This window comes from Periplaneta americana, chromosome 2 (assembly GCF_040183065.1).
Source record: "Periplaneta americana isolate PAMFEO1 chromosome 2, P.americana_PAMFEO1_priV1, whole genome shotgun sequence".
In the NCBI taxonomy this organism is placed as follows: Eukaryota; Metazoa; Arthropoda; class Insecta; order Blattodea; family Blattidae; genus Periplaneta; species Periplaneta americana.
This window is the reverse complement of record NC_091118.1, coordinates 9,945,914-9,962,910: the sequence shown is the minus strand read 5'-3', so window position 1 is coordinate 9,962,910 and position 16,997 is coordinate 9,945,914. Positions and strand designations below refer to the sequence as shown.

Here is a 16,997-nt window from a genome sequence, read left to right as displayed (position 1 = left end):
TGTATTGCAGATGACCAAAAATCACATTTTCTGTTTTTAGTCTTAAAAATTAATAATTGCTGTAGATTAAAAATATATTTATATTGTTACGAGTAATTCGATTGTGTTCGGGTAAACGGGGTTGTCATTTTGTGCAAATGTAGTTTTGTTCCCCAGGTGAATACACAAGTATGGAATGTGTGTAAAAGAGCGTTTTTCTTTTGTTTGTTGTGATGTGAACAGATGTATTGATGTTGTTAAAATATGGCCTTCTTATCAAGGTTAAGTACAATCAATATGTATGGGAGTGATGCATTCCATTTTTGTAACTGGTGTTCTTTGGTTCACGTCACACTTTTCTTACGCTGGACAGATAATAGATAAATATTGCAAGACCGAAGAACTCTATTTCACAGCACTGGCACTTTTTAGAGTCGGATGCTAGGAAGACTTTCTATGCTTTGTATCTTACATTGTATTTAATTAATAAATACTTTTATCGGTTTTTAACGACACTGTATCAACTGGTATCAATGCAAGGACATTTTTGTGAGATTATTACATAAATACTGTTCATAGCATTTATCTCAAAATTTCCGAAGTATTATATACAGGAGGGTACATAAGCATGTGTACTAAAGTATTGCAATATAACTTAGTTTTATTAAGTACAAGTGAGATTACAGTTAAAATCAATGTCATTCATCGACATTAGGCATCAATTTAACTGTTTGATCGATCCGTTATCGATTGTAATCCTCATTTCTACTTAATAAAACTATATTATATTTCTGTATACCTACTTATGCTCCCACCATCTTGTTTGTTGTACAATCGAATATTGTATTACACTTCAGATAAATACATGGAACATGAATTTTGTACCCCATTTTGCAGGGCCACCTGTCTGAAATAGAACAATTGAAAATGTATTTAGAACATATAAAATTACAAATGGAAAATAAATTGAGGCAGAAGAGGAAGCAGTTAGAAGAAGAACTGGAAGCAGAATACAGCAGATACAAGAACTATCTGGAGCAGCACTTCCTGAGGATAAAGGAGCGTCTGGAATGTGATCTCAAGATGGGAACGAACGGGGAAGATCTTACTTGCAGCGAGTTGCTTTCTGTAAGTAGCATTCATACAGTCCCATTGTACAGGTTTGTGTTTTCGTTGCTAAATATTGTACGGTATAAGACGTCACACACTACTGGAGGAATGTCTAAGGGAAGGTACAAAGTAGAACACTTTATTATACCGGCCAAATTCGACCACTACAAGTAAGTAAGCCTGACTTATTTTTGAATCCACCATTATGATACAATGATTATCCAAGTAAAATAAAAATTCATCAACAATGTCAAAAATATGTAAACGAACAAGTTAATATATTAGTCGATATTAACATAAGAATAACAAAATAAAGAATAATAAATTATCAATATTATCAGAAGAATCTATACTAATAATAAATCTGTAGCCGAAATTTTTCTGGTAATTTTCGATTTTCCAAAAATAATTGGTCCTAACATATATAATTAACCACCCTGAAACCGAAAATCGCTTTTTTTTAATTTTTGTTTGTATGTCTGTCTGTCTGTCTGTATGTTTGTTACCTTTTCACGCGATAATGGCTGAGTCGATTTATATGAAAATTGGAATATAAATTAAGTTCGTTGTAACTTAGATTTTAGGCTATATGGCATTCAAAATACATTATTTAAAAGGGGGGTTATAAGGGGGCCTGAATTAAATAAATCGAAATATCTCGCTTATTATTGATTTTTGTGAAAAATGTTACATAACAAAAGTTTCATTAAAAATAATTTTCGATAAGTTTCATTCCTTGAAAAATTTTGATAGAACTGATATTTAATGAGATAAATGAGTTTTAAAATTAAAATAACTGCCATCTAAGACGGTGCAATGAATTAAAAACAAATTACTTCGTCTATAAGGGGCCTTGAACAGCAACAATCGAAAGCTATGAAAGATAGCCTACAGATAATGTTTCTGTGTTTGTATGAAGTAATATCGGAAGCTAAATTAACCGATTTGTATAATTAATTATTAATTCAACATTGGAAAGTGTAGTTTCTCTAGATGCACATATGCTATAATGTTATTACAGTATTACAGTATTGTAATTTTATTGTTCATGTTATAGTTGTAATCCCCTGGTAGAGGGGCAGAGAAGGCCTGACGGCCTTATCTCTACCAGGTTAAATAAATAAATACTAAATACTAACTTCTGAGGACAGGTAAGATTAAAATAGATTCTTATGCACAGAAAACTTGATAGGCTATTCTGTACATTCGTTTCCTGTATTTCCTAAAATAATTTTTATGACCAAATGAGTGGTCTCTGGATCAAAATGATGGCATTTTAATTTTTTGATTAAATTTAAATTAAGTAACATAATAAACGATTTATCCTTCTATCAAACACGAATGTTCCCTGGATCAAATGTCCTATTTTAATTATGTAATTACTTTATATTTATTTGTAACGGGTGCAGCGGAGCGCACGGGTACAGCTAGTATATAAATAAATATTTAGTCAATATTATCGGAATAATATCGAGAACAATTAATGAATTCGTCAATATTATCGGAAGAATATTGAAAACAATTTAATTTAGTAATTGATATTATTAGAGGAACAGGTATCCAAATAAAAGAGTTAATGTTCTAGTCAATATTATAAGAAAATACCGAAATAAAGAATTAATACATTAGTCAATATTATCAGAATATCTAAATAAACAAGTTAATAAATCACTTGATATTTTCAGAAGAATATCTAAACGAACAAGTTAATAAATCTCTTAATATTTTCACAGGAATATCTAAACAAACAAGTTAATAAATCTCTTAATATTTTGACAGGAATATCTAAACAAACAAGTTAATAAATCTATTAATATTTTCACAGGAATATCTAAACAAGTTAATAAATCTCTTAATATTTTCACAGGAATATCTAAACAAACAAGTTAATAAATCTCTTAATATTTTGACAGGAATATCTAAACAAACAAGTTAATAATTCTATTAATATTTTCACAGGAATATCTAAACAAACAAGTTAATAAATCTCTTAATATTTTCACAGGAATATCTAAACAAACAAGTTAATAAATCTCTTAATATTTTGACAGGAATATCTAAACAAACAAGTTAATAAATTAATAAGTATTATCAGAAAAATATCTAAATATAAAATGAATGCATTAGTCAATATTATTACAATATCTAAATAAACAAGTTCATAAATCTCTTAATATTTTCACAGGAATATCTAAACAAACAAGATAATAAACCGCTTAATACTGTATTTTCAGAGGTTTATCTAAACTAAGAAATTAATAAATTGATAAGCATTATCAGAAAGGTATCTAAATGAACAAGTTAATAAATTAGTCAATATGTCTATAAAACACGTTAATAAATCAGTTAACTTTTTCAGAAGAATATCTAAACAACACGTTAATAAATTAGCTAACAATATTAGAAGAATATTTAAATAAACAAGTCAGTGAATTAGTCGATCAGAATAATATCTAAACAACACGATAATAAATTAGCTAATAATATTAGAAGAATATTTAAATAAACAATTCAGTGAATTAGTCGGTCAGAAGAATATCTAAACAACACGTTAATAAATTAGCTAACAATATTAGAAGAATATTTAAAAAAACAAGTAAGTGAATTAGTCGATCAGAAGAATATCTAAACAACACGATAATAAATTAGCTAATAATATTAGAAGAATATTTAAATAAACAATTCAGTGAATTAGTCGATCAGAAGAATATCTAAACAACACGTTAATAAATTAGCTAATAATATTAGAAGAATATTTAAATAAACAATTCAGTGAATTAGTCGATCAGAAGAATATCTAAACAACACGATAATAAATTAGCTAACAATATTAGAAGAATATTTAAATAAACAAGTCAGTGAATTAGTCGATCAGAAGAATATCTAAACAACACGATAATAAATTAGCTAACAATATTAGAAGAATATTTAAATAAACAAGTCAGTGAATTAGTCGATCAGAAGTATATCTAAACAACACGTTAATAAATTAGCTAACAATATTAGAAGAATATTTAAATAAACAAGTCAGTGAATTAGTCGATCAGAAGAATATCTAAACAACACGATAATAAATTAGCTAACAATATTAGAAGAATATTTAAATAAACAAGTCAGTGAATTAATCGATCAGAAGAATATCTAAACAACACGTTAATAAATTAGCTAACAATATTAGAAGAATATTTAAAAAAACAAATAAGTGAATTAGTCGATCAGAAGAATATCTAAACAACACGTTAATAAATTAGCTAACAATATTAGAAGAATATTTAAATAAACAAGTCAGTGAATTAGTCGATCAGAGGAATATCTAAACAACACGTTAATAAATTAGCTAACAATATTAGAAGAATATTTAAATAAACAAGTCAGTGAATTAGTCGATCAGAGGAATATCTAAACAACACGTTAATAAATTAGCTAACAATATTAGAAGAATATTTAAATAAACAAGTCAGTGAATTAGTCGATCAGAGGAATATCTAAACAACACGTTAATAAATTAGCTAACAATATTAGAAGAATATTTAAAAAAACAAGTAAGTGAATTAGTCGATCAGAAGAATATCTAAACAACACGATAATAAATTAGCTAACAATATTAGAAGAATATTTAAATAAACAAGTCAGTGAATTAGTCGATCAGAAGAATATCTAAACAACACGATAATAAATTAGCTAACAATATTAGAAGAATATTTAAATAAACAAGTCAGTGAATTAGTCGATCAGAAGAATATCTAAACAACACGTTAATAAATTAGCTAACAATATTAGAAGAATATTTAAAAAAACAAGTAAGTGAATTAGTCGATCAGAAGAATATCTAAACAACACGTTAATAAATTAGCTAATAATATTAGAAGAATATTTAAATAAACAATTCAGTGAATTAGTCGATCAGAAGAATATCTAAACAACACGTTAATAAGTTAGCTAATAATATTAGAAGAATATTTAAAAAAACAAGTAAGTGAATTAGTCGATCAGAAGAATATCTAAACAACACGTTAATAAATTAGCTAATAATATTAGAAGAATATTTAAATAAACAATTCAGTGAATTAGTCGATCAGAAGAATATCTAAACAACACGTTAATAAATTAGCTAACAATATTAGAAGAATATTTAAATAAACAAGTCAGTGAATTAGTCGATCAGAAGAATATCTAAACAACACGTTAATAAATTAGCTAATAATATTAGAAGAATATTTAAATAAACAATTCAGTGAATTAGTCGATCAGAAGAATATCTAAACAACACGTTAATAAGTTAGCTAATAATATTAGAAGAATATTTAAAAAAACAAGTAAGTGAATTAGTCGATCAGAAGAATATCTAAACAACACGTTAATAAATTAGCTAATAATATTAGAAGAATATTTAAATAAACAATTCAGTGAATTAGTCGATCAGAAGAATATCTAAACAACACGTTAATAAATTAGCTAACAATATTAGAAGAATATTTAAATAAACAAGTCAGTGAATTAGTCGATCAGAGGAATATCTAAACAACACGTTAATAAGTCAGCTAATGATATTAGAAGAATATTTAAAAAAACAAGTCAGTGAATTAGTCGATCAGAAGAATATCTAAACAACACGTTAATAAATTAGCTAACAATATTAGAAGAATATTTAAATAAACAAGTCAGTGAATTAGTCGATCAGAAGAATATCTAAACAACACGTTAATAAATTAGCTAACAATATTAGAAGAATATTTAAATAAACAAGTCAGTGAATTAGTCGATCAGAAGAATATCTAAACAACACGTTAATAAATTAGCTAATAATATTAGAAGAATATTTAAATAAACAAGTCAGTGAATTAGTCGATCAGAAGAATATCTAAACAACACGTTAATAAATTAGCTAATAATATTAGAAGAATATTTAAATAAACAATTCAGTGAATTAGTCGATCAGAAGAATATCTAAACAACACGTTAATAAATTAGCTAATAATATTAGAAGAATATTTAAATAAACAATTCAGTGAATTAGTCGATCAGAAGAATATCTAAACAACACGTTAATAAATTAGCTAATAATATTAGAGGAATATTTAAATAAACAATTCAGTGAATTAGTCGATCAGAAGAATATCTAAACAACACGTTAATAAATTAGCTAACAATATTAGAAGAATATTTAAATAAACAAGTCAGTGAATTAGTCGATCAGAAGAATATCTAAACAACACGTTAATAAATTAGCTAACAATATTAGAAGAATATTTAAATAAACAAGTCAGTGAATTAGTCGATCAGAAGAATATCTAAACAACACGATAATAAATTAGCTAATAATATTAGAAGAATATTTAAATAAACAATTCAGTGAATTAGTCGATCAGAAGAATATCTAAACAACACGTTAATAAATTAGCTAATAATATTAGAGGAATATTTAAATAAACAATTCAGTGAATTAGTCGATCAGAAGAATATCTAAACAACACGTTAATAAATTAGCTAACAATATTAGAAGAATATTTAAATAAACAAGTCAGTGAATTAGTCGATATTATCGGAAGAACATCAAAGTAAACATTGATAACTTAAACAATATTACCTGTAGAATATCTAAATGAAAATGTTAATCGAATAAATTAGCTAATATTATCAGAAGACTATGGAAAGACCTTAATAAATTGGACAATATTATCAGAAGAACCAAGTTAAGGAATTAGTCAGTGTTAGCAGAATACTGTATATCCGAGTAAACCTGTTATTAACTTAAACAGTATTATACCTATCTGAAGAATATCTAAATCAATAAATTAACGGATTAGTCGATCTTATCAACAGAATATCTCAGTAAACAATTAATAAATTAACCAAGAGTCTCAAAAGAATTTCTAAATAAACAAGTAATGACAATAATTTTAAAGTTAATAAACATTCCGGAGAAATGTGCAAATAATGTCTTGCAGTTGTTGAATTTCTTCAACATTTTCTTTACGGTTTTCTTAAGAAACAAATTAGCAATATTTTTGAAATAATAGTTATATATTTAATAATTCTCAATGTAGATAGGAATGTTCTTTATTATCCTCTACTACTTTTGACAACTTAGATCAGAACAAACAGATTTAATAAAAACTGACAGAACTCGAGAAACAATTATTTTATGTTGCAGGACAAGGATAGAACCAGCAGCAACAGACTGGAAATCAGGTTAGTTAATATTGGTATTTGGCGACTGTCAGTTTTTCTTTGATTTCATATTATCTTAGTTACGGTATTTATTTTTTAGTAACTCATAGATACTAAATATGAACAAAATGTAGTTAGCATAAATCGTGTTACACTTACAGAAAGATTGAATTCGGAAAACCACTATAATGTTATCAAATATGATGTAAACGTTCATCTATATGATTATTTCGAAATTGATATTTTTCTAAATATCGTATGAGCATAGGTGACCACGGTAACTAGGAAAATGATGAAACTAAATGGCATGTAATTCGTAAACAACCATCCAACAAAGTTTGCCCAGATGATCGTACTACAGCCAGTATACACAGGGTGTAACAACTTTAATGTTTAGAATTTCTGGAACATGTTCCCTGACATGTTCTACGTCGATTAAACCTAACATACCTATATCCAAAGTTCTATAGGTTTGGAGTATTTGTACCCCAAAGTTAAATTTTTGAGTTTAATTTTATCGCTGAATACTGAAAGAATTAACACCAATTTTCCGAAAGTGACATGTCTTTGTCATTATTTTTATTAGTACCATATTACATTTTCATATCAACTACTTGTGAGTATGAAAGAAGCAGTGCAAAGTTGAAAAAAAATGTCCTTAAGATTCCAAACACTGTACTTCTTGAAATTTGCCAATAGGCACGTGAAAATACCTGTGCACTAGGAATCCTACGATTTGGGAGCCGTGCTTGATATGCCAAAACAGCTGCTGTTGCATTGCCATCACACAGTCCATACACATGAACTATGTCGGCGTATTCCTGATGTGTGTACACAAAAGGCATATTTTAATGGTCAAAACTCAATAAAAAGACTAGTCACTATACGGTTTATTTTTCTCACAACTGTTATTTTAAACTGTTGTCTGTTTCGTTTCCTTAGCAACCTAAACAATTTTAATTTAATTTCTCTTATAAGTAAAATTTTCTTCATTCACTGCATTTCAATTGTTTCTTATGTATCTCTACTTAGTAATTCCATAAAATAGGCCTTATATAAACGGTATAATGCTTGGAGCTGCAAGAAGTTCTATTTTTTCCAGCTCTGTTATCTCTGTAACCTCTCAATTTCGGATATAGGTATGTTAGGTTTAATCAACGTAGAATGTGTCAGGGAACATATTCCAGAAATTCTAAACATAAAAGTTGTTAAAACCTGTATAAGCTAGAATTTACAAGTAATTGCAGTTCAAATTTATGCAAACAGAAATTGAAAGCAGTACTGAATTGATTTGTTACAGGATTGAAGACTACAGAAAACGATCTTCAAGTGCTGATGGCAGAGGTTTGAATTTTGAGACCAAAATGTTGGCGTTGCTGTTCATGCGTGGTGTCAACACGACTCCGAAATTCTCCTTGGCCAGTAATGTGGCTGGGGTTGGACAATTTGATGATATAGTGTTTGCATACATGGATGAGGCACAAAACGACATAAAGATCATGTTCATCCAATTGAAACATAAGCAAAATGTTTACAGAAAGAAGACCAGAAACATCAGCACCGCCCTTCTATCCCTCAGAGGTGACTACAGCGTTCCTCAGTATTGCAAATCTTACCCGGAAGTGATGAAATGGCTTAGAAACCGTGATATCGCTAGCAACATCAACATTGATAATGTAGAATTAGTATTATTTACAAACAATGCATTGCATACAAACACTTTATGTCCAGATGGACAGCATAGTGTTCTTTTCACAGAAGGCGAGGTGTATTGCTTCACAGAAGAAAATGACATCTATATATACAATTTATTTCAGCAGTTAGAAACATATGGCAGTTTTCTCCATGAATTCAAAGCCAGAGAGGAAGATTCAACTGAAAAACTTGAAGAGATGAAAAAACAAATAAGCAGCGTTGATATAAGGAGGAAACTGATAGAGCTTGAAAGAGATGCAAATAAAATTTCAAGAGAAATAAACGACTGGGGAAATCTATCACACTATAAAGATTTCTTAAGCAGGTTCAAAGTGTACTCCCTGCAATCCGATGAGAGTGGACTTGACAGGTTCATAAAGAAAGAAATTCAAACAGCATGTGGTACCGGAACTTCAGCTACAGGGATAATATTTGAAAGACTGTTGAAAGAAATACACAACTGGTGGGAGAAAGAGTCTTTCTTTCTAACAGAAGAGGCTCTATTCTGGAGGGGAATAATGCAAGCCCGCATTAATGAATTCAACGACGACCTTGTTAGAAAGTTGAATAGCTTAAACATCAGATTCAATGAAGAAAATGTTAATAAGTGTAAAGAAATTATATCCGATAATACAACTTTACACATTTCACCTATGAAACGTGATTCTTCACTTCTTGTATGTTTGAAGGTCCATCAGAGTTTAGGAAATAACACATATCTTATGGTAGAAGGCAAAGCGTTTGAATCACACGAAAGTGAACTGTTTATTCTTTGGGAAAAATGGTGTGATTTGCTAATTTTAGTGGATGACGGATATATTCCTTATGATTTCTTTCACAGTTGTCCTAGGAAGAGATTCATTTGTATCTCCGAAACGAAACCAGACACTGATTGCTTTACAGTGTGCGATGACACAAATTTGGATCAACTGGATGAAGTTTCGCAGCAAAAAATTCTGTCGTCGATGGTGAATTTTCAAGGTCATGATATTCCTTTTAGGAAACTAGCAGGAGATAAGTACAGCTTAGTGGATGGTAATATCATTATGCAGCTGTTGTCTGAAAAGGTTGTTCTTGGCGATGAGCTTTTTGGCGACTTGGAGTACTATATACCTCGAACGTTGCGACTTGTGGGCAGAGTCAGACAGAAGATTTTACGCAACATGATTGACGCTCCTGTTACATTTGCTGTTAGTGGACTTTCAGATTCTGAATTAAAGCAAATGGCGCCTCATGCTGTGAAATTTGAGGCAATGAACACGCAGAACGAGGACCTGGATCACTGCGGAGTTGTAGCTGTCGAGTCGGAAGATGATTTCATACAATTAGCGAAGCCACAGCAGAGTGTTCACTGGCTTTGCAGGCAAAATAGTGGTTTACTATGGAAGGAATCTAGAGGAGACATTAGAACCATAAAGAACTGGATACAACTTAGCAAAACAAACTTGTTTGAGAATGTCGATTCCATTGCTGATGTTCCTCATCGTCTGGTTTTGGTATCTGCTGAATCTGGGATGGGAAAATCTACACTTCTGAGTCATCTAGCACATGGAATCAAGCACATGAACCCATCTATGTGGGTAATAAGGGTAAATTTGAATGATTTCACTAATTTACTAGAAGTTTTACCAGAAGATGTAGATTTGGCACATGTAATAACATTTATACTGGAGGTTTCAGGGATTCCCTCAGAATGGAGAGACATTTTGAGAATGAAGTTGGTGAAAATGGAGGAGGTATGCATGTTATTTGACGGATACGATGAGATTAGTCCCACTCACGCGGGAAAGGTGACACTGATGCTTCAACATCTTCAGGCAAGTAAGGTTCAGAAGTTATGGGTGACCACACGACCTGTAATGAAGCAGAGACTGGAACAGGACTTGTCCACGTTGGCTTTCACATTACAGCCGTTCTCAGATACAGACCAGGCAAATTTCTTGGCCAAATTCTGGAAGAAAACTTTCCCTGAAATTAATGAAATTAATTTAAGTAAATTTATCGTGAAGTTGCAACATTTGACTGCAACCAATCTCAATGACAAAGAAAGATATTTTCTGGGAATTCCTTTACAGTCACGATTGCTTGCAGAGGCTTTTGAAGATGACTTGAGAAATTATATCGAAACTGAGGAAATTGGTCTACCATTGAAGGTGGATTTAATTCAGCTTTGTAACAGATTTGTACAAAGAAAGTTTGAGATTTCTTGTGAGAAGAACAATGTAGACAAAACAAAACCTGGGTTAATACAGGATTACGAAGAATTAAGGGAAACATTTGAACAAAATCATATGTTATCAGCTTTGTTAGCCATCCTTCCGAACGCTCATGTGAAAAAGTTGCCAGGTTCAGATATCATTATTAATAGAATTACAAAATTTTCAAATCGAATTGGGGAAGGTCGCGAGAAAACCGGAATTATTAAAGAAATTGTGAATGGCAAACCAGTCTTTATACACCGGACATTCTCTGAATATTTTGCAGCTCTTTGGTTTGCCAGAAATTACGAATTTGTGAGGAACCTTCTGACAGAATTACTATTCGATCAAAATTTTCAAGTTTTAAGAAACTTTTTTGATAGAATCGTGGCTCAGGAATTCGAGTTACATGTGGCAGTTGTTAATCAAGACAAAACAGCAGTGGATACATTGTTGTTATCACAGAACATAGACGTGAATGCCAAAGATCATGGTGGAAGAACTGCCTTATTTCTTGCAGTTATGAACTACATTGACTCATACAGTGAAACGTCGTGTAATGTGACAAACCAAGTTCTTCAAACTTTGTTAAGGTACGGAGCAGATCCGAATATCAGAGATGACGTCTTGAACTGGTCCCCACTCTGCCTTGGTGACAAAATCAGAGCTTGGCCAGCCGTTGATTTGTTGTTAGGAAGCTCTGCAGATGCTGCGGACTTACTTTTCACCAAACTGAACATGTGTAATAATGCTTACGTCCAAGAAATGTTGCGAGTGGCATCTATAAATGGACTTGTGAACTTAATAGCATTTATGTTGAACAATGGCATTCCTGTTGGATACTGGATCCGCATGGGTTACGGAAGGTATAGGTGTGAAGCAACAATGTTGCACATCGCAGCGAAACACGGCCAATTAGATCTTGTGAAATATCTAGTAAAAAGCGAAGCTGATGTAGAGGCACTGGATCGTGGACTTTACAAGAGGACACCTCTGATATGGGCTGCTGAAGAAGGAGAGCTGGAAGTTGTGAAATTCTTGAAAGATCATGGCGCTAGTGTAACGTCATGCGACTGGTGTGGCAACACTGCATTGCTGAGAGCTGCAAAAAATGGAAAGTTTGCTGTTGTTTCTTTATTGTTGCGTGAGTCAGAGATTACAGCTGGCGACCAGTTCGGCAACAATATTCTTCACATTGCTGCCAAAACAGGGAATGTGGAACTGGTCACTCAGTTGCTGGATGCTGGGCTGGACGTCGATTGCTACAATTACAGACAGCAGACTCCGTTGTGGCTGGCGGCGTGGTTTGGTCGTGTTCCCGTCGCGCGATTATTGCTGCAGCGAGGCGCGGATCTTAATTTGCAAGATTCCAGTGACGGCTTCACACCCCTTCACGCTGCTGCCAGTGGCGGCCACCTACAGATTGTGCAATGTCTTGTGGATCATGCTGCCAACCTCAGAATATATAGTAAATCAGGTCGAACGCCATTGCACGTGGCTATTGCATGGAAACACACAGCTGTGGCTGATTTTCTTGCAAATAGTTCGATGTATTAGATACCTTATTGTTCGTCAAAAGTGATTACCGTTCTCAATGTAAATTAATCTGACAACGGCCACTTCAATAGTACAAAAATAAGCATTCTCTATGAAGTGTTACTGACAAGATCGCAACTGGCTCTATGTGTAGGGTATGTAGGCTACATGGTGTTCAATTTTGAATGGTAGGTTACGTCCGATTCTTGTTTCTACAGTATACAGTGTGGAATGGAAGTGGTGCAACTGTGCAGATAGAAATACGAAATAGAATACATTAAAATAAATACAAACCGTGCATTTTATAATCAAATGCATGACTAATTAGAAAATTATGTTGACAGTATATGTAGTTTGGTCTGAATAGCAGCATTTCGTCCCTTAGTCACTGCAGTAAGTTACCATACTTTCTAGGCAGGCTATAACTATACGTGTTGAGGGGTTAGGTATAGCTTACAGCAGTAACATTTTTGGATATTTTCAACGTTTTTTTCCTCCATTACTGTATCTTATACAATAGTGAAAATTGGTATGTGTAAAACATTATCCTTCTGCCATATGAAAAAACATATTTTTAAGATTTAAATTCATAATGGTGGCAGTTCATTGTGTAGTGGTAAAGCGTTTCCCTCATAACTCATAAACTTGATAACTTTTTCATGTTCTCTCGCTTTTATTTTATTGCCGAAACTCATGTTTACAATATCATGCTCTTTCAACTACATTCCTTAATAAACAATATATTTTTTTATTTTGTGTTAGATATTTGACCATTTTTAAATGAATTTATTTTTTATCAGACAATCTATCAAAGGTAGAGAAGTGATCTTGCATCATATTGTAGATATGGCATGCTTAAATACACACGAAATTTCATCACAGAATGTTAGATACTTTTTGAGTTATGAGGGAAACGCTTCATCACTGCACAGTGAACTTTGAATTTTGAAAAAAATATATAACTTAAATAATTGTTATTAAATCGTAAAAATATGTTTATCGTATAGCAGAAGGACAGTGTTTTACACGTACTAATTTTCATTATTGTACAAGATATAGTAATGGAGGAAAAAAATGTTGAATATTTCCAAAATTTTACTCCTTTAAGCTGTGCCTAACCCCTTAATCTAACCTGTCACGGGGCAAAACAGGGTGCAATAAGTGGAGATACTACTACTACTACTGCTGCTGCTGCTATTACCACCACTACTACTACTACTACTACTACTACTACTACTACTACTACTACTACTACTAATAATAATAATAATAATAATAATAATAATAATAATAATAATAATAATAATAATAATAATAATAATAACGATGTAACATCACTGTTTCATATAATATGTAATGTATTTCATGTAATATTTCTCTTTTTTATGTCGTGTGAATGTATTTTACGTAATATGTCTGTGTTTTAAGTGTTGAGTAAGCATTTGTATTTAATTTGTCTATTTAATGTCATATCTATGTATTTGTATCATATACAGGGTGATTCAAAAGTCCGGCGACAGATACATTCTGTTATTAATGCAGATAGCGAAAAATGGGAAAAAGAGAAAGTTGTAGGCTAGTTGTGAATGTAGCGTGCTTTAATTTTCAACGCATAATGCACAGTTGAGATTGTACCCTGGTACGAACCTCAATGAGAATAGCAAATGCCCTGTTGCCACATGTTTCGGCTTTAAAGGGGGCTTTCACGTTATCGCAGTCACCATAGTATACCGGGTAAATTACGAAATGATGACGATAATTAGCAGTGTTGCCAATATAAGTTCAAGGAAACCGCCACGAATTTCCCCCGAATCCTTAAGCTCTCAATGTATTTCTTTGCGCTATGAGAAGTTAAATAATCGCTAATCTCTGCATGTCGACTATTTTTATTCGCTAAATAATAAGTTTCTAAAATCCACTAGAACTAGCGGAAATCCCATTAATTTCGCAGCATTAGGACTGACGGATATGTCGTACTAGCGTACAGCCTCAACGATGTATTCTACGGTAAAAATTTAAGCACATTAGATTGAAAACTACCAACATATTTACAAGAAATTTCTCCTCTTTACATTTTTTGATATCTGCACTAATAACAAAGTTTGTGTATGTCACCGGACTTTTGAATCACACTGTATGTGTTTTATATCATATATGTCCTAAACGTAATGTCTGTTTCTATGAAATACTTGAGTTTTTTTTATGCAATAAGTCTGTGTGTTATGTTTTGAGTATGTATTTTATGTAATATGTCTGTGTCCCATGTATTGTGTATCTGTGACTATATATTATGTCTATTTCATCTTATACCTATGTATTTGTATATAATATGTCTGTGATTTTTTATTATGTGATATAATTTAATGTAATATGTGTATATTATGTAATATGTATATATTTTATGTAATGTCTGTAATTTTATGTCCTACGTATCTTTTTATGTAACGCGTCTATTTCATTTAGTAATATGCACAGTGTGCATTTGTAAGTAAGTTTTTAAGTATTTGTATATAATTATGTATGAATTATTACAGCCCTAATATACCCAACGGTAAAATAGGGTTCAATAAATTTGGATATCCAATAAAATAAATATTTTTTTTAAAGCAAACGTCCATTTTATAGAAAAACTGCAAAGGAATAAATCATTCATTACAGTTTTTGTAATGATAAAAGTAAAAATCAGAATCATACGGATAGAACTTGTCAAGTAGTACTTCGTCTAGTCCTCTTGTTCTTGTGTTTTCCTTGTACTCCTTGAATTCCCCTTGTTCTTCCTCTATTCCCCTTGTTTTTGTATTTCCTTTCTTCTTCGTGTATACCTCTTGTTCTTGTATTTCCCTTGTATTTCTTAAATTCCCCTTGTTCGTCCTGTATTTTCCTTGTATTCCCCTTGTACTCTTTGAATTTCCCTTGTTCTTCCTCTATTCCCCTTGTTTTTGTATTCCCTTTGTTCTTCGTGTATACCTCTTGCTTTTGTATTGCCCTTGTACTTCTTTAATTCCCCTTGTTCGTCCTCTATTTTCCTTGTATCCCTTTTGTACACTTTGAATTTCCCTTGTTATTCCTCTATTCCCCTTATTTTTGTATTCTCTTTGTTTTTCGTGTATACCTCTTGCTTTTGTATTGCCCTTGCACTTCTTTAATTCCCTTGTTCGTCCTCTATTTTCCTTGTATTCCTCTTGTACACTTTGAATTTCCCTTGTTCTTCCTCTATTCCCCTTGTTTTTGTATTGCCTTTGTTTTTCGTGTATACCTCTTGCTTTTGTATTGCCCTTGTACTTCTTTAATTCCCTTGTTCGTCCTCTATTTTCCTTCTTTTTGTATTTCCTTTGTTCTTCGTGTATACCTCTTGCTTTTGTATTGCCCTTGTACTTCTTTAATTCCCCTTGTTCGTCCTCTATTTTCCTTGTATTCCTCTTGTACACTTTGAATTTCCCTTGTTCTTCCTCTATTCCCCTTGTTTTTGTATTCCCTTTGTTCTTCGTGTATACCTCTTGCTTTTGTATTGCCCTTGTACTTCTTTAATTCCCTTGTTCGTCCTCTATTTTCCTTGTATTCCTCTTGTACACTTTGAATTTCCCTTGTTCTTCCTCTATTCCCCTTGTTTTTGTATTCCCTTTGTTTTTCGTGTATACCTCTTGCTTTTGTAATGCCCTTGTACTTCTTTAATTCCCTTGTTCGTCTTCTATTTTCCTTGCATTCCTCTTGTACTCTTTGAATTTCCCTTGTTCTTCCTCTATTCCCCTTGTTTTTGTATTCCCTTTGTTCTTCGTGTATACCTCTTGCTTTTGTATTGCCCTTGTACTTCTTGAATTCCCCTTGTTCATCCTCTATTTTCCTTGTATCCCTTTTGTACACTTTGAATTTCCCTTGTTCTTCCTCTATTCCCCTTGTTTTTGTATTCTCTTTGTTTTTCGTGTATACCTCTTGCTTTTGTATTGCCCTTGCACTTCTTTAATTCCCTTGTTCGTCCTCTATTTTCCTTCTTTTTGTATTTCCTTTGTTCTTCGTGTATACCTCTTGCTTTTGTATTGCCCTCGTACTTCTTTAATTCCCCTTGTTCGTCCTCTATTTTCCTTGTATTCCTCTTGTACACTTTGAATTTCCCTTGTTCTTCCTCTATTCTCCTTGTTTTTGTATTCCCTTTGTTTTTCGTGTATATCTCTTGCTTTTGTATTGCCCTTGTACTTCTTTAATTCCCTTGTTCGTCCTCTATTTTCCTTGTATTCCTCTTGTACACTTTGAATTTCCCTTGTTCTTTCTCTATTCCCCTTGTTTTTGTATTCCTTTGTTTTTCGTGTATAC

General features: G+C 31.9%; 2 protein-coding genes across 4 annotated transcripts in view; both read left to right on the top strand.

Annotated features, from left to right (window-relative positions):
* The window catches only part of LOC138712871 (uncharacterized), a 19,212-nt gene extending 3,944 nt beyond the window's left edge, over positions 1-15,268 (top strand). The window contains exons 3-5 of the mRNA XM_069844632.1: positions 877-1,107; positions 7,244-7,281; positions 8,561-15,268. Coding sequence (XP_069700733.1) covers positions 877-1,107; positions 7,244-7,281; positions 8,561-12,710 — 4,419 coding nt within the window. The 3' untranslated portion in view covers positions 12,711-15,268. The remainder of the gene's footprint in view (positions 1-876; positions 1,108-7,243; positions 7,282-8,560) is intronic.
* LOC138713020 (26S proteasome non-ATPase regulatory subunit 10-like) overlaps positions 1-16,997 on the top strand; it is a 139,056-nt gene that overhangs the window by 58,040 nt on the left and 64,019 nt on the right. The gene's annotated exons all lie outside the window — the stretch shown is intronic.